This window comes from Delphinapterus leucas, chromosome 10 (genome assembly GCF_059928025.1).
Source record: "Delphinapterus leucas isolate spDelLeu-1000000601 "Yukka" chromosome 10, BTC_Dleu_Yukka2, whole genome shotgun sequence".
NCBI lineage: Eukaryota > Metazoa > Chordata > Mammalia > Artiodactyla > Monodontidae > Delphinapterus > Delphinapterus leucas.
The window spans coordinates 103760040-103776292 of NC_143138.1; the positions used below are offsets into that span (position 1 = coordinate 103760040).

The 16253-nt window shown below is 48.4% G+C and overlaps 1 protein-coding gene across 3 annotated transcripts in view; it reads right to left on the reverse strand.

Moving 5' to 3' along the window:
- PODXL2 (podocalyxin like 2) overlaps nt 1-16235 on the reverse strand; it is a 41454-nt gene extending 25219 nt beyond the window's left edge. The window contains exons 1-3 of one of the 3 annotated variants that reach the window (XM_022562576.3): nt 15430-16235; nt 15157-15345; nt 614-892 (exon numbers count right to left, since the gene is read on the reverse strand). In XM_022562576.3, coding sequence (XP_022418284.2) covers nt 614-892; nt 15157-15292 — 415 coding nt within the window. In that variant the 5' untranslated portion in view covers nt 15293-15345; nt 15430-16235. The other 2 variants (XM_089919832.1, XM_022562578.3) reach the window with 2 other exon arrangements.
- Nucleotides 16236-16253: the final 18 nt, after the last annotated feature.

Genomic DNA, 16253 nt, shown 5'->3' on the forward strand with positions numbered 1-16253 from the left:
GGCGAGCACGCCCTGCTGCACCTGCCATCAGCCCACAGCTGCGTGCGCTGCTGGCTCCAGGCCTCGGGCTCGCTCTGTGAGCCAGACCCCAGCTCTGGTGCAGGGCCGAGGGAAGGGCACCTAGAATGCCTTGTGGGGCTCTAAGACCCAAGGAGGGACACGGGATCTGCTGACCTCCAGGAACCTTAAAGAGAGACAATACAGCACAGAAGAGGGAAAAGACAAACAAAACCCGAGACCTTGGACAGACCTCGGCTTGAATCAGGACTGATCATCTCGACAGCTGTATGACCTCAGGTGTGCTTGCTTTCACCTCTCTCAGCCTCTGCTTTCTCATGTTGAAGACAGGGATAACATTCTTTATCTCACAGCCTATAAGCAGTACACTGAATTACATGACCACAGAAGTAAATGTTACAAAAGTAAAAAGGGCCTCCTGGGCCAATAAGACCCTCAGAGCCCAGAGACCTGGCTTTGAGGTGCAGGTGGACAGCAGAGGGTGAACGCGGGTCGGGAGGGAGAGGGGATGATCTGGCGGAGGAAAGGGCTGTTTGGCACTGTGCCAGGCCTCCTGGCGGCTGTGAGCAGCCCACATCTTAGGGGAGAGTGCTACCTGCAGTGGGTCCCAGGTCCAGACTAGAGTCGTTCAGCACCTCCTCTTCCTCCCAGAAGTACTGCGGCGGCTGCAGGATGCGGGACTCTTCGCTCTCTTCGCTGGCGAAGCCAGAGCCAGGGGCTCCCAGGCCAGTCCCCAGTCCCATGGCCTCGCTGGGCTCCTCTGAGTCCAGCGGCTCCAGGCCAGTGGGCAGCAGGAGGTCCAGCAGGGAGGTGGAGGTGAGGCCCTCTGGGCCAGGCTCCTCGGACCCGGCTGCACACGTAACCAGGGATGCTCCTGCACAGACATGAAAGCCGGTGGTTAAGAAGGAAGAGCGGCACAGGGTTGAGACCCATCTCCAACAGCCAAGAGCCCAGGGGTGAGGGTGGGGCTTCAGGGACACTCCTGACGCCAGGGGGCTGCGAGGGGATTCTGAGATGCTGTACTCATCTCCAAAAGGCCAAACTGCTTAGCCTTCCTTCCCTGGAGCAGGGGCAAAGGTGAGACGGGGAGATGGGCGGGAGACAGGGAGGAAACATTTGCCGAGTACCCACTCTCCACCACGCTGTGCGGGCGCAGGGCAGCGGAGAAGGGGCCCTGCTTCCCTGGACCTTGTGGGCACACTGTTCCACAGGCTCCTATCCTAGGCTGAACATTTTCCAAAACTGCATTAAGAATGTGATCTGTGCTTCAGCAACACACAGTCTTTAAGACCATGTGAGAGACTTCCTGGTGGTGCGATGGATAAGACTCCGCGTTCCCAAAGCAGGGGGCCTGGGTTCAATCCCTAGCCAGGGAACTAGATCCCACATGCATGCCACAACTAAGAGTTTGCATGCCACAACTAAGGAGCCCATGTGCTGCAACTAAGGAGCAGGTGAGCCACAACTAAGGAGCCCTCGAGCCACAACTAAGGAGCCTAAGAACTGCAACTAAGGAGCCTGCCTGCCTCAACTAAGACCCAGCACAACCAAATAAATAAATATTTTAAAAAAAAACCAAAAACCATGTGAGGTCACAGGTCAAACTCATCCAGAGCTGGTAATGATACGTCTGTTTGGAATCTTGGACCCCTCTCTCCTAATTTACAAAACAAACAAACAAACAAAAAACAATAAAATAAAGGGCATCTTTTTTTCCTTCTCTCTCACTCCCATTCACTAAGAACAGGAAACAGCCCTCTTTGCTGGTTTCACAATGTCATTACTAATTACACAAATATCACTAACTTGCTGTAAGTCTTCTGGAAAGCTGGGCCTCAGTCTCCTCATCCAAAAAATGAGGAAAGTGGGTGAAATGACCTCCAAATTTTCTTTTCCAAAACGAACATTCAGTGATGTAGGAAAGAGGGAATTTCGGGACTTATTTCCTACTCTGCACCTATAGCGCACTATGATGTGGCCGAACAGCAGTTCATAGAAATTTTTAGTGATGTTTAATAATAAAAATAAACAATAACACTACTGGTGCCACGTGCTAAATGCTTTCTAAGCGTTATCTGAATTTTAATCCTTATAAGCACCTTATGAAGTAGTAAACCCTAAGCTTTTTGTGTGCCCGCACAATGAGTGGCTGCTAAGGAAGACAAGGGCTTTTCAGACTCAGAAATGAGTTCTATCAAAAACAGAGAACAGGGCTTCCCTGGTGGCGCAGTGGTTGAGAGTCCACCTGCCGATGCAGGGGACGCGGGTTCGTGCCCTGGTCCGCGAAGATCCCACATGCCGCGGAGCGGCTGGGCCCGTGAGCCTGCGCGTCGGGAGCCTGTGCTCCGCAACGGGAGAGGCCACGACAGTGAGAGGCCCGCGTACCGCAAAAAAACCCCCCCAAAACAGAGAACGTGTCTGGGGGGGGACGGAGCCTTCGTATGCTACGCACCAGCTGGACAACACAGGACCATGAATGAAACATCTCGTAAGGAAAGCAGTCCGGGGTACAGGGAAAGGGGCGTAACAAAACAACAAGCGTGCTAAAGAGGATTAAACAGGTCTTGAGATCAGACACAGCAAGAGTGCGTGGCGCAGGAAAGCACCCGGCTTCCTGGCTGAATGACTCCAGGAGAACGTCTGCCCCACCAGCACCCTGGTCTCCTCATCTGTACAGCAAGACAAGAATTCCGCCAGCCCGCAAAGGCCACCCAGTGGTCAGCTCCGTGCAGCGTATAAACTGCACTGCAAAAAGCACACTGCAGTCTACAATCATAAGTATCATGAAGGATAGAGAACCTGGACATTCTCGGCCAGGAAGAGAATGTTTAAGAACGACAATGATATCTTCAAATGCGTTAAAACAAAAGGCTGATGTGAATAATAAAGATCAGTTATTCTATGTGACCTGAAGGAAAAAACTAAGACTAATGGGAAGAAACATAGACGGCATGAGAGTCTCAAATAGCCTTTAACAAGAAGCTGGTGACGCGTCAGGTCACCTGCACCAACCCGCCTAACTCCTACTCCTGCTTCCACCCTCAGCTCAGAGCAGCCGCCCGGCCCCCATGGTCTCAGCTGGGCACCCACCACTACCATCGCCTCTGGACACGTCACGGCACCTTCCTCACTGAACTGTCACAGACCGCCTTACAGCCTCCCTCACTCAGCAGCGAGCACCGAGTCCAGCGTCCTGTGTCAGCTTCACCTTTGTTCTGCCGGGGCCTCAACAGTCTCTGAAATGTCACAGGAGCTCAAGACATGTTTGAGAGCGAATAAATCAACACCCTTTTCTTTTACAGATGAGATAACTGAGGCCTCATGACACTAAGGTCAAACAAGCAGCCAGCAGAAGCACTGTAATTAGCTGGTTTCTCCTCACAGAAAGGTCCTGCAGGTGCTCCGTAAAGAGAGGCCAGAAAACTACTCTTTATGTGCCCTTCCTCCAAAGGATATGTAAGGCAGAGAGCACCCAGGATGGCACGGATGCCTCACAGGACTTAAGGAGCAGGGAAACAGGCCAGACCTGAAGACTGAAGACACCCTCTCCTCCCAGCACTCTGCTCAGGGTCCCCACGAGAAACCCAAACCATAGGGTGGCTCCTCTCCTGAAAGACCTCAAGTTGGTAAAGTGGCCCCCTATATTTCACAAAGAAGCCCCTTTATTTCTATTTCTGCACAGACCCTATGTTTGGAAATAGTTCGTCGATCGACGGTACTCAGGTTAAGAGCTACTTTCTAATTTTTAAGTAGTCAGAATCATATAATATTGCCAATCAGATATGCTGCTAATTAGGACCTACTTTGGTTTCAGGCAGGCGGCAGTACTGTACTGCAGCTAACATCTGCATTAGACTTTCACTGCTCAGAGGAATGCGGTCCCCAGAGTTCCCATTCTGTGCCACGTACTGTGCCAGGCCCTCTCTGGAGACACAGAAATGAACACAAGACAGCCTCTGCCCTCAGGGAAATAACCACTGTTTGGAAAACATAACGCAAGTTTTATATAAAATACCAGCTGATACAACAGGTCCACTTTCAGACTTGGTATCCTCAGGGTTGGGGGAACCAAATTCTACAAGACAGGAATCTGGAAAAACTCACGCAGTCCAGGAAAAAAAAAGGCAATTGATGAGAAATAATTAAATGACAAAAACTGTACAGGTTCCCAGGGCACCAGAGCAGCCGTCTTTGAGACGGCCAAGAGGTGAAGCTCATTATCTACCTACTGGGAAAGACATTACTTCAGCCGTTTTAGAAAAGCACAACTGACTTGAAGAATTCTTGGAAGTTTACCCTCCACAAAAGCGCTGGAGGATCAAGCACACGTTGCCTCGTCAAAACCCGACAGGTGTCTCTGCGAGCTGAACCGAGGTTTGATGGGAGAGGAGTCGCAGCCACGTGGGCCTCGGTCCTGCTGGCCAGACCAGCCCGGACCGCAAGGAACCTGCATGTGCGCTCTCAGGGGAAGTCTGACCAGCAGTCCTGTTGATTTCCCGCCTCTGGGGATAAAATACTTTTTAGTCGGTGAAGCTCTCTGCGCAGAGCACTGTGGTGCGATGAATTCGCTGGGTCTATTCCCGACCATTTGCATTAGGTGGGGTCCCCATTCTCTCAACCTCTCTCCTCCACCTGTCACAGTCTGTCCTTGTCTATCTTTCCCAACAGTCTGATAGGAATTAAAAGAGGTTCTGATAATGGTGCTGAAAAGCTGTGTGTGAAAACGAGCAATCTGGTTTTTCATTCTTTCTGCAATAAACATTTCCATTTTCTTGAAGTTCCTTTTCCCTCTGATGACTATTTTTCTTTTATATAGACCTTGATATTTTCAAAAGCTTTCGCAGTGGGTAATTCTTTAGGTAATTACGAGAGATTACTTATTTTCAAGCTTGCCCACCGAAACAGTAGCTGAGACCTAACCATTCCGTGTATAATTGCTTTTGCATTGAACGAATTATTTGCCTTCAGACCCCCACCTGATTTTAACTTTCAGAATTACACTCCTTGTGATTTCTTTTTTCCTCTAGCACCTATAATTTTCTGCTACTTCCATCACTCCCAGTGGAAAGGAGAGAAAAGAAGGCACGTGGAAAGGATTTGGAAATCAGCCTCAAAGAACTGAAAATCTGACCCGAACGAACTCAGAACCAGGTGAAGGAAGCAGGCTTCTATCTTAAGGGGGTGGGGAAAACAAGGCCTCTCGATAATCCCCATGTTTTATCTCCCCTGCAATCTGCTCTTGATCCCAACACCCTTCTCTGATTTCCACCATCAGCCCACCCCACCCTTCCCCGCATCAGCAGCTCTGAAGTGCAGGGATCCCTAAGCCCTCGGCAGACACCCATTTGGGAGCTGCCCGGCGGCATCTGTCACGTGGCCCACACCCTGGAGTGGCAGCTGTAACAGAAATGGTCCAGCACCACCACCCTACCACACACACACGCTTGCATGTCTGTGTGTCCTTGCAGGGTGCCCACACTACGGTGTGCAAGCGAGACACGCTGCTGGACACATGCCACCCAAGCACAGGGGTGATCACAGGCACATGGAGAGCGCGCCCCAGGGGCGGAGGCGGGAGAGGGGGTAGACGGAGCCAAGCTGCCCACAGTGATCTGTGGCTAGCCAGGAAGAGGCACCGTAACAGCTGGGCATGGTCCTGACTCACTTCGTTGGCCAGTTCTGGGGTGGCTGCCACACAGAGAAAGAATGGACAAGTAGTACTTATTTGGTGAGCCTCACCTTCTTCCATAGAGGACTTAAGGTATGCAAGGACAGAGGTGGGGCAGCGACTAAGACAAACACGGATGCCATTTCTCATGCACACCACCTGTGTCCTTACTCATCCTGGACTGATGGTGCAGAAGGCGTCCCCTCGCTGAGCTGGGCGCAGGGACGCGCTCAGGGGCAGTGGCCCTTCCCCGGGATTTTGCACCACGGCCCAGGGCAGTGGCCGCTCTGCTGTCACCATCAAGCAGAGACCCACCCCCCCGCCGGCTGGGACCCAAACACACACACACACACACACACACGTGTGCACCACGGGCCCGCGGGTTGACTGCACGGGGAGCGCCGCGGGCCGAGTCCGCAGGATGGGAGCCAACGCAGGCACCCGGGGGGCGGGCGGGACCGTACGCGCGGGCACACCCCCCCAACGATACCCCCGCCCCGGAGGGCTCGCCGCGCTGCCAGGACACGTCCTCGTGCGACCCGCCCCGCACACGCCGCTCCGTGGCCGTGGCCTGTCCCCCCGCGCCCCTCCCCCCGCACCTTCACACCTGCCGTCACCTCCGCGCACGTGCCGGCACCGCGCTCGCCCCCCGCGGCCGTCACCACAGTGCGGGGCCCCGCGGCCCTCTGTCACCCGGACACGCACCGCGGGCCCCCGCCCCGCGCCGTCGGCAGCGCCCGGACCGCGGGCGGCCGCCCCGCCCCGCCGCCAGCCGAGACCGCCTAGCCCTTTGTTGGCGCGGTGCTGCCCAGCGCGCGCCCGCCGCCGCCCGCTCACCTCCGGCCAGCAGCAGCAGCAGCGGCAGCGGCAGCAGTGGAAGTGGCAGCGGCAGCGGCAGCAGCGGAGTCTGCCCCGGGGCCCTCAGCAGCCTGCCCATGGTGCCGCGTCGCCGCTCCGCAGCCGCCTGGGCTCCTCAGGGCCGCGCGGGCGGCGGCGGCGGCGGCGCGCGCACGCCCATTGGTCTGCGCGGCCGTCGCTCGCACCGCCCCTCCGCCCTCCACCGGCCAATCAGCGCCGCGGAGGCCGGGGGCGGGGCCGCGTCGCCGGCGCCTCGCGCCTCGCACCTCGCACCTCAGACCTCGCGCCTCTCAGGCCCGCGTCCACCTGGAGCCCGGATCGTGGAGGAGGGGCGTGGCCCCGGCGCTGAAGGCCGCGCTCGCGAGATTACGCGCGGACCCGGCGCGGAAGCGGTCGCCCACCTGCGCGCCCCGGGCCCTATCGCAGCGCGGGTCCTCAACTTACATGAGGGGTTAGTCCCTAGGCCGCGCCGGTGGACGCAGGGCTCATTAACCACAGCCAGAAACGCATGCCTTTCTAAATAACTCTAGGGTTGCGGGGTAAATCACAAGATAAATGTTACTTTGTTTATAAATTAATGACATTGAGAACGTTGCGTATCAAAATCCGTGGGGTGCAGCCAACAGTTCACAGAGGAGGGTTTATAGCCACAAACACATTTATTAGAAGACAGGCAGTAAAAGTAAGCGAAGTAAGTATTCAACTTAAGAGGCTTTAACACACACCTACACAGAGGAATCAGTAAGTTTCTATCGTTGAAATAACAAAACCCCAGTAGAACTGACTGCTAAAAGCCTGAGAAAGATGAATAGAGCACACAAATCTTTAGCATCCAGAAAAGGACATAAGTGAATACCATTAGGAATGAAAAAGGGAAAAAAACTACAAACAAGACGATTTTAAAATTATAAGCAAAACTTGACGCATATCAATACAAAATTTAAAGTCTAATTGAAATGGATACTTTTAAGGAAAACACAAATTACTGATTCAAGCAATAGAAAAGCTAAACAACCAACAATGGGGAAAGATAAAAAGATAATTTAAAAATTCTCCTCTTAAAGAAGACAGATCGCTCCTTGGAGTGAATGCATTCTGTCAAACCTTCAAGAAACAAACTCCTCCTGAACAAAGTTAGAAAGCCTCCCAATTCACTTTCTGAAGTTGGAATAACACAAATAGAAAAAAAAACCCTAAGCCAATCTTACTAAACACAGATGCAACTTTCACAAAAATATATGAGCAAGGTGATTGCTGCAATGTATTAAATACGTTAATATGCCATGATTAAGTGGGGCTTACCCTAGGGATGCAAGATTGATTGAGTGTTAGAACCCTAACCTAAACAGACGTTTCTCCAAAGAAGACATACAGATGGCCAACAAACACATGAAAAGATGCTCAACATCACTAATTATCAGAGAAATGCAAATCAAAACTACAGTGAGGTATCACCTCACATGGGTCAGAATGGCCATCATCAAAAAACCTACAAACAATAAATGCTGGAGAGGGTGTGGAGAGAAGGGAACCCTCATGCATTGTTGCTGGGAATGTACATTGATACAGCCACTATGGAGAACATAAGATTCCTTAAAAAACTAAAAACAGAATTACCATATGACCCTGCAATCCCACTACTGGGCATATACCCTGAGAAAACCATAATTCAGAAAGAGTCATGTACCACAATGTTCACTGCAGCACTATTTACAATAGCCAGGTCATGGAAGCAACCTAAGTGTCCATCGACAGAGGAGTGGATAAAGAGGATGTGGTACATATATACAATGGAATATTACTCAGCCATAAAAAGAAATGAAATTGGGTCATTTGTAGAGACATGGATGGACACAGAGACTATCATACAGAGTGGAGTAAGTCAGAAAAAGAAAAACAAATACGGTATATTAACGTATATATGTGGAATCTGAAAACATTGGTATAGACCATCTTATATACAAAGCGGAAATGGACAGAGACGTAGAGAAGAAACATATGGATACTAAGGGGGAAAGCGCGGTGTGGGAATGGGGGGGATGAATTGGGATATTGGAATTGACATATATACACTATTGATAGTATGTATAAAATAGATAAGTAATGAGAACCTACTGTACAGAACAGGGAGTTCTACTCAATGCTCTGTGGTGACCTAAATGAGAAGGAAATCCAAAAAAGAGGAGATATATGTAGGCGTATAGCTGATTCACTTTTCTGTACAGTATAAACTAACACAATATTGTAAAACAACTATACTCCAATAAAAAAAAAAAAAGAAAAAGCTACTCACTCATTTCTCAGCATTAAGAGGATCAGTTTTTTTAAAATCTCAGGAGGGAATTCCCTGGAGTTGCATTGGTTAGGACTCCACACTTCCACTGCACAGGGCACGGGTTCGATCCCTGGTCAGGGAACTAGACCCCACATGCCTGGCAGCAAGGCCAATAAATAACTAATCTCTGGAGATGCCCCCCCCACCATTGGCATGCAATGAAACAGCCTCTACTCCTGATAAAAGGGACAAACAAAAACTTTAGAAGCAAACAAGAAATAGAAGGGAAGGAAAACTTCCTTAATTCAGTAAAGAGTATCTCCTAAAAACGTACAGCAATCATCGTACTTAGTGAAGAAACATTAGAAGCATCCCCATTTAAGTGAGGAACAAGAAAAGGACTATCATTACCACCACAAATACTGAATATTCTGTAACAAACAATGCAATAGGCTTGATAGAGGAATAAAATGAGATAAAAATTTGGGAGAAAATTTGGTAAAACTAATTATTTGCAAGCATACCTAGAAAATTCAAGACCATCAACTGACAGACTAATTGAAAACTAGTACGATTTGAGGAAGATTTCTGGATATAAAATAACATAGAAATCAATAACTTTTTAATACATCATCAATAACCAATTAGAAAATATAGTAGGAAAAAAGATCTCATCCACAACCACTACTGAAAGCCAAGAATAAACCAAATAGAGGTATAAAGTCTAAATGAAGAAAACGCTAAAGCTTCATATAACACCAGGACAAAGGGGGAAATGTATCTTGTCCCCGAATGGGAAGATTCAGTGTTGTAAAGATGTTACTTCTTCCCCAGAGTAATCAACAAATGCAATGGAATGCCAACAAAAACCCCCAGTAGAATGTTTTGTGGAATTTGACAAGCTGATTTAAAAATTCACCCCGAGGGCTTCCCTGGTGGCGCAGTGGTTAAGAATCGGCCTGCCGACGCAGAACACGTGGATGCGAGCCCTGGTCCAGGAAGATCCCACGTGCCGCGGGGCAACTAAGCCCGTGTGCCACAACTACTGAGCCCTCATGCCACAACTACTGAAGCCCGCGTGCCTAGAGCCCATGCTCCGCAGCAAGAGAAGCCACTGCAATGAGAAGCCTGCGCACCGCAACGAAGACCCAACGCAGCCAAATATAAATATAAATAAATAAATTTATTAAAAAAAATCATCTTGAAGAGAAAATACTCAAGAGTAATAGAAATTTTGAACAAAACACATACAGAAATTAAAATATTGTGGTACTGAATCTGGAATAGATGCATGAACAATGAAATGAAAGAGAGGTCAGAAACAGACCACTGTACACATGAAAATGTTTTACAGAGGAAGCTTTTCAACATGGTGGAGAACAGATATTCATTCAACAGTGTTATGTCAATTAATCTGAAAATATAACGTTAGATCCAGATTTCACATCATACATCATACCCATTAGACTGAAGTACTAAATCTAATCATTTAAAAAGTTGCTTTAAATATTGTGAAGTAATATAGGTCATTTATTAACCGAACACAAAAGGCATAAGGGAAATGAGATATACCACCACATAAAAATGAACACCAAACATTAAAAGAAAAATTAATACCAATTCTTCATAAACTCTTCCAAAAATTAGAAGTACAGGGAACACTTCCAAACTCATTCTATGAGGCCAGTATTACCCAGATACCAAAACCAGACATAGACGTTACAAGGAAAAAAATCACAGACCAATTATCTCTTATGAACATAGATACAAAAACACTCTACAAAGTATTAGCAAACCAAATCCAGCAACATATAAAAAGAGTCTTATACCATGGCCAGTGAGATTTACCTCAGGAATGCAAGGTTAACATGTAACATCTGAAAACCAATTCACCCTATCAATAGAATAAAGGCCAAACCCCACATGATCAGCTCAATAGATGGAAAAAAAGCATTTGACACAATTCAACACCCTTCCATGACAAAAACACTCTAGAAACTAAGAACAGAAGGGATTCTTCCTCAACCTGAAAAAGGGCATGTTACCCCACTGCTAACATCATGCTTAATGGTGAAAGACAAAGCTTTCCCCCAAGACCAGGAACACGACAAGGCTGTCTAGTCTTGCCACTTCTATTCCATGTTGTACCGAGGTTCCAGCCAGACAAGTAGGCAAGAAAATGAAATAAAAGGCATCCAAGGGTGGAAAGGAAGAAGTAAAACTACCCTCATTCATAGATGACATCATCTTGTACACAGACGATCCTAGGTTTTCATCCACTAAAAACACTATTGGAACTAATAAATGAGCTCAGCAAGGTAGCAGGATATAAGATCAATATACGAAAATCAAATGTATTTCTATACACTGTGTGGTAAGCGGGATCACGGCTCCCCAGAGATGTCCCTAATCTCCAGCACCTGTGAATACATGACCTCACGTGGAAAAGGGGACTTTGCAGATGTGATTAAGTTAAGGATATGGGATGGGAGATGATCCTGGATTATCTAGGTGGGCCCAGTGTAATCACGAGGGTTCTTACAATGGAAAGAGGGAGGAAGGAGAGTCAGAGTCAAGGAAAAACAGGACAACAAAAGACGAGCTCAGAGTGACGCAATTTCTGGCCAAGGAACGCAGGGATCCTCTAGAAGCAGGAACGGCAAGTAAAGGAATTTTCACCCAGAACCCTGCTGACACCTTGATTTTACCTCAGTGAGACCTATTTCAGACTCCTGACCTCCCAAACCGTAAGATAATAAACTTGTGTTGTTTTACGCCACTGAATTTATAGTAATTTGCTATAGCAGAAATAGGAAACATACAAACTGCAACAGAGTGAGAAAATCCCACTTACAACTTAGAAATAAATCTAATAAACACGAAACTACAAACACTGCTGAAAGACGTGAAAGAAAACCTGTGTAAGTGGATGGACATTCCATTTCATGCATGAGAAGGAATGAAATTGCTAAAATCGTAATCCCCAAGTTGATCTACAGACTCAATGCAGTCCTCATCAGAATTCCTCGTGGCTTCTTTGTGGAAACTGATAAGCTGATTTCAAAATTCACAGGTAAATTCAAAGGGTCCAGAATGACTGAAACAATCTTAGAAAGAAAAACAAAGTTGGCACCAGCACAAAGATAAGCATATCCTTGGAATAAAATTGAGAGTTCAGAAATAAACCCTCACAGTTATGGTCATATGATTGCCAAGGCAACCAGTGGAGAAAGAAGAGTCTCTTCAACAAATGGTGCTGGGATAGCTGTACATCCCCGTGTAGAAAGTTACACCCCCTATGTCACATCACATGCAAAATTTACTCCAAACGGATCAAAGACTTAAATTAAGAGATAAGACTATAAAACTACTTGAAGAAAATATAGGGGTATATCTTCAAGACCTTGGATTATGTAATCGTTTTTGAAATGATACCAAAAGCATAAGCCATAAAAGATATATAGATAGGAGCTCAGGGGCGCAGTGGTTAAGAATCCGCCTGCCAATGCAGGGGACACGGCTTCGAGCCCTGGTCCGGGAAGATCCCACATGCCGTGGAGCAACTAAGCCCGTGCGCCACAACTACTGAAGCCTGTGCGCCTAGAGCCCGTTCTCCACAACAAGAGAAGCTACCGCAATGAGAAGTCCGTGCACCACAACGAAGAGTAGCCCCCACTGGACACAACCAGAGAAAGCCCATGCGCAGCAACAAAGACCTGATGCAGCCAAAAATTAATTAATTAATTAACTTCCTTTAAAAATGGAAAAAACTGTGCTTCAAAGGACACCATCAAGGAAGTGAAGACAACCCACAGAATGGGAAAAAATATACTTGGAAATCATAAATCTGATAAAAGACTTGTGTCTAGACTACATAAATAACTCATAACTCGATAATAAAAAGACAACCCAATTAAAAACAACGGGCAAAAATCTGAATAGACATTTCTGCAAAGGTATACAACTGGCCAGTAAGCACACGAAAAGACGCTTAACCTCATTAGCCATCAGGGAGATGCAAATCAAAACCAAAGTAAGAAACCACTTCACAGGCACTAAAGATGGGCAAAATCAAAAAGACAATGTGTGTCATACCGAACCCTCAGGCACTGATGCTGGGAAAACAAAATGGTGCAGCTGCTCTGGAAGACAGTGCGGTGGTTCCTCCACAGCGAAACACAGGGCTGCCATATGACCCAGCAATTCCACTCCTGGGGACATACCCAAGAGGAGAGAACACACGTCCACACAGCAAGTTGTTACAGCGATGTTCACAGCAGCATCATTCACAACAGTCAAGTGCTCATCAATTGATGAGTGTATAAGTGAAATGCGACATATCCCTAAAACGGAACGTTGCTCAGTGATAAAAAATGACGCACTGACATATGCTACCACAGGGATGAACCTCAGAAACATTACGCTAAGAAGCCCGTTGCAAAACACCGTATATCATATGATGCCATGTGTATGAAATGTCCAGAACAGGCAAATCTACACAGACAGAAAGTACATTTTGTGGTTTTCTAGGGCTGCGGTAGGGGTGGGAGAAAAGGAAGGGGAGTGAACGTTAACGGCTATGGGTTTGGTGGGGAGATAATAAAAATGTCCCAAAACTGATTTTGATGATGTGCTAAAACCACTGAGCCGTACATTTTAAATCATCTTATTTAACCATATCTCAATAAACCTGTTACTTAAAATAACACAAGTCCACAAGCATACATTTTATAGTCTTTATAACGCACATACAGCAGTTATGTAGTAACTGTATACTTAAAAGTTTTTACCTGTATATCACACCTCCTGGTATCTTATTTTTTCAGTCACAGTTATCTTTCAGATTAATCCATTAATAAACTTATTGTATGAATAAAAACTTTTAATTGTTCAATCCTAAAATATACCAAAGGAAAACCTTCCCTCGATCCCGTACACTTTGCCAGCTGCCCCATCTCACCGCTCCCCTTCAGAACGAGACTTCTCAAGTTTCTACGCGTACAATTTCCGCTTCCTTACCCACTCCCACCCCCTTTATTCTACTCACGCTGCACTGACACTGTTGGTCAAGGTCACTGTCAACCTCCGTGTTACCACAGATACCGGATTTCAACTTAAGAGGCACATTTACAACTATTTCCAACAACTCTAAACTGGGACGTTTTACGGTTTGACGGCATCCAGCCCTTCTAAATGTTAGCATTTTTGCCTTAGTAGCATATTAAAATAATGGTGATTCTTGTATCAGGTGGCATCTGACATTGGATGAAACACGGCACAGGGGACAGATCTGTCGTCTCACCTGACCTGAAGCTGTCTGGGTCCCAGTTGACCTCAACCTTCTTGAAAGGTTTCCCTTTCCTGGCTTCAAGAATAATCCCTCCTCTAGTTTCCCCCAGCACCTGCCCGTTCCTAAGTGTCCTTTGCTGGTTCACACGACGGGCACTCAAGCTTCCAGCGGCGATCGCCTCTCTCTGCTCTCTGCAGGGTGATTACACCCAGCCCCACGGGGACACCTGTTGGACCACTACAGCTCGTGCTCAAACCTCCACTCAGCAGCCCAGACTCAAACCTGCCCGCGAAGTTCCCGTTTCTCCTGGGACGTCAAACGCATTTCCAGCCAACTCGTCTACATGAAGCTCCCGGTTTTCCCCTGACCTCAGCCTATCTCTCAGGCCAGAAGCCTGGTCATCACCCATGGCTGCTTTTCTCCCAGTACTTCTTATTCATGAGATGCAAAATACACCTAAAATAGGTCCACTGTCCCCGTCCCCTGGTCCAGACCACCGCCATCTCTAGGCTACACCCCATGCTCCCATTCAGCCCCTCCATTACTCTCTCCACTCACTTCCCTGTGGCCGGAGAGGACCTCCCTGTAAAACACGTGGGACCAGCTTCGTCTCCTGCTTACAAGCCTCAGGGCCATGTACTGCAGTCAGACTCAGAGCCTTACTGGACCTGTGTGATACTGTGATAGAGTAAGAAATATATATTCTGGTCTTCATCCCAGCTCCTGGCCAGACTCTAAAAATACCTTTGTAATTTCCTAAGTGATAAGAGACACTGATAGAAGCGTCTTTTGTAGTAAGATCTGGGTTTTATCCCTCGCTCCAGAAACAGCTCTGGAGTAATTTAGGTGAAAAGAATGTCTTCGTTATTCTTAACAAGACCCTTTTGACCACTCCTAAGTTTGTTAAGGAGGTGAATTTTGGAAAGCCCCTAAGGAGAGGGCCTAGTTGCCAGGGGAACCAACCAGGTGATCAGAGGGTTGGAACTTGCCCCAGGCCCTGACCTCCTGGGAGGGGAGAGGGGCTAGAGGAGGAGCTAATCTAATCACCCAGGCTGATGATCCGACCAGCACGCACGCCATAATGAAGCCTCCACAAAAATCTGAACTGAAGGGGTTCAGAGGACTTCCAGGCTGGTGACAAGGACACATCCACACTGGGATGGTGATGCACCCCGCTCTCCATGGGGACCGAAGCTCCTGTGCCCGGGACTCTCCGTCTGGTTGTTCATCCACATCCTGTAATATAGCCTTTGTAATAAATCGGTTAATGGAAAGAAACTCGCCCTGGGTCTGGGAAGCCGTTACAGCGAGTTACCGAACCCGAGACGGGGCGTAGGAGTCTCTTATTTGCAGCCCAGCTGGACAGAGGCGCAGGTGAGCTGTGGCTGGCGTCTGAGCCGAACCTGTGGGGTCTGCTTGGACTCCTGTAGTTGGCGTTGGAGCTGACGCCCAGTCTGTGACCGCAGACAACCGGACAATGGGTTGGCGTGAAAATGCACACGTGAGGTGTTGCATACGCGCAGAAAAAGCTTTCCTTTCAGCCTGCAAGCCCAGCCTGCCTGCTCTGCTTCAGCCGTACCCACTCCCGCTTGTGAGGAGCCCCTTTAGGGGGTCACCTCCCCCTAACGCAGGCCCACAGCACCGATCCTTCCTCCCGGCTCTTCCTTACCTGCTGACTGGAGTCCATCTGCCCCATCGCGCCAGACACCACGTCTGACGTGCTCTTCAGGCCTGGCAGCCGCACGGCAGGCTCTCCAGGATTTGGGGGAGGAGGTGAGTGAGGCATCAGACATACCGTGTCATCAGACGTCCGCAGGGCTTTCACCCGAGTCCTCACCTTGAAAGGTTCCAGAAGGCAAAACCTGCACAAGAGGGACGATCCAACGCGAGGAGACACTTCCGCTCCGTCTCGGGTAAGAAGCAGGAAGACCCAGAGGCGTGCAGCGCCCCGGGGGAGCTGTCAGAGCGCGGCTGTGCTAGGGCTAGCAGGGCTGCTCCCTCCACAGCCTGGTCACCTCCAGCCCCTCTGGGTGTACAGGTCTGTCCCGAGGTCCCCTGATTTCACGGAGACCACAGAGGCAGCAACCGAATTCCCCAGCAAGACCGGACGCACAAACAAAGCCGCTCTCCTAGCCCGATCCTCG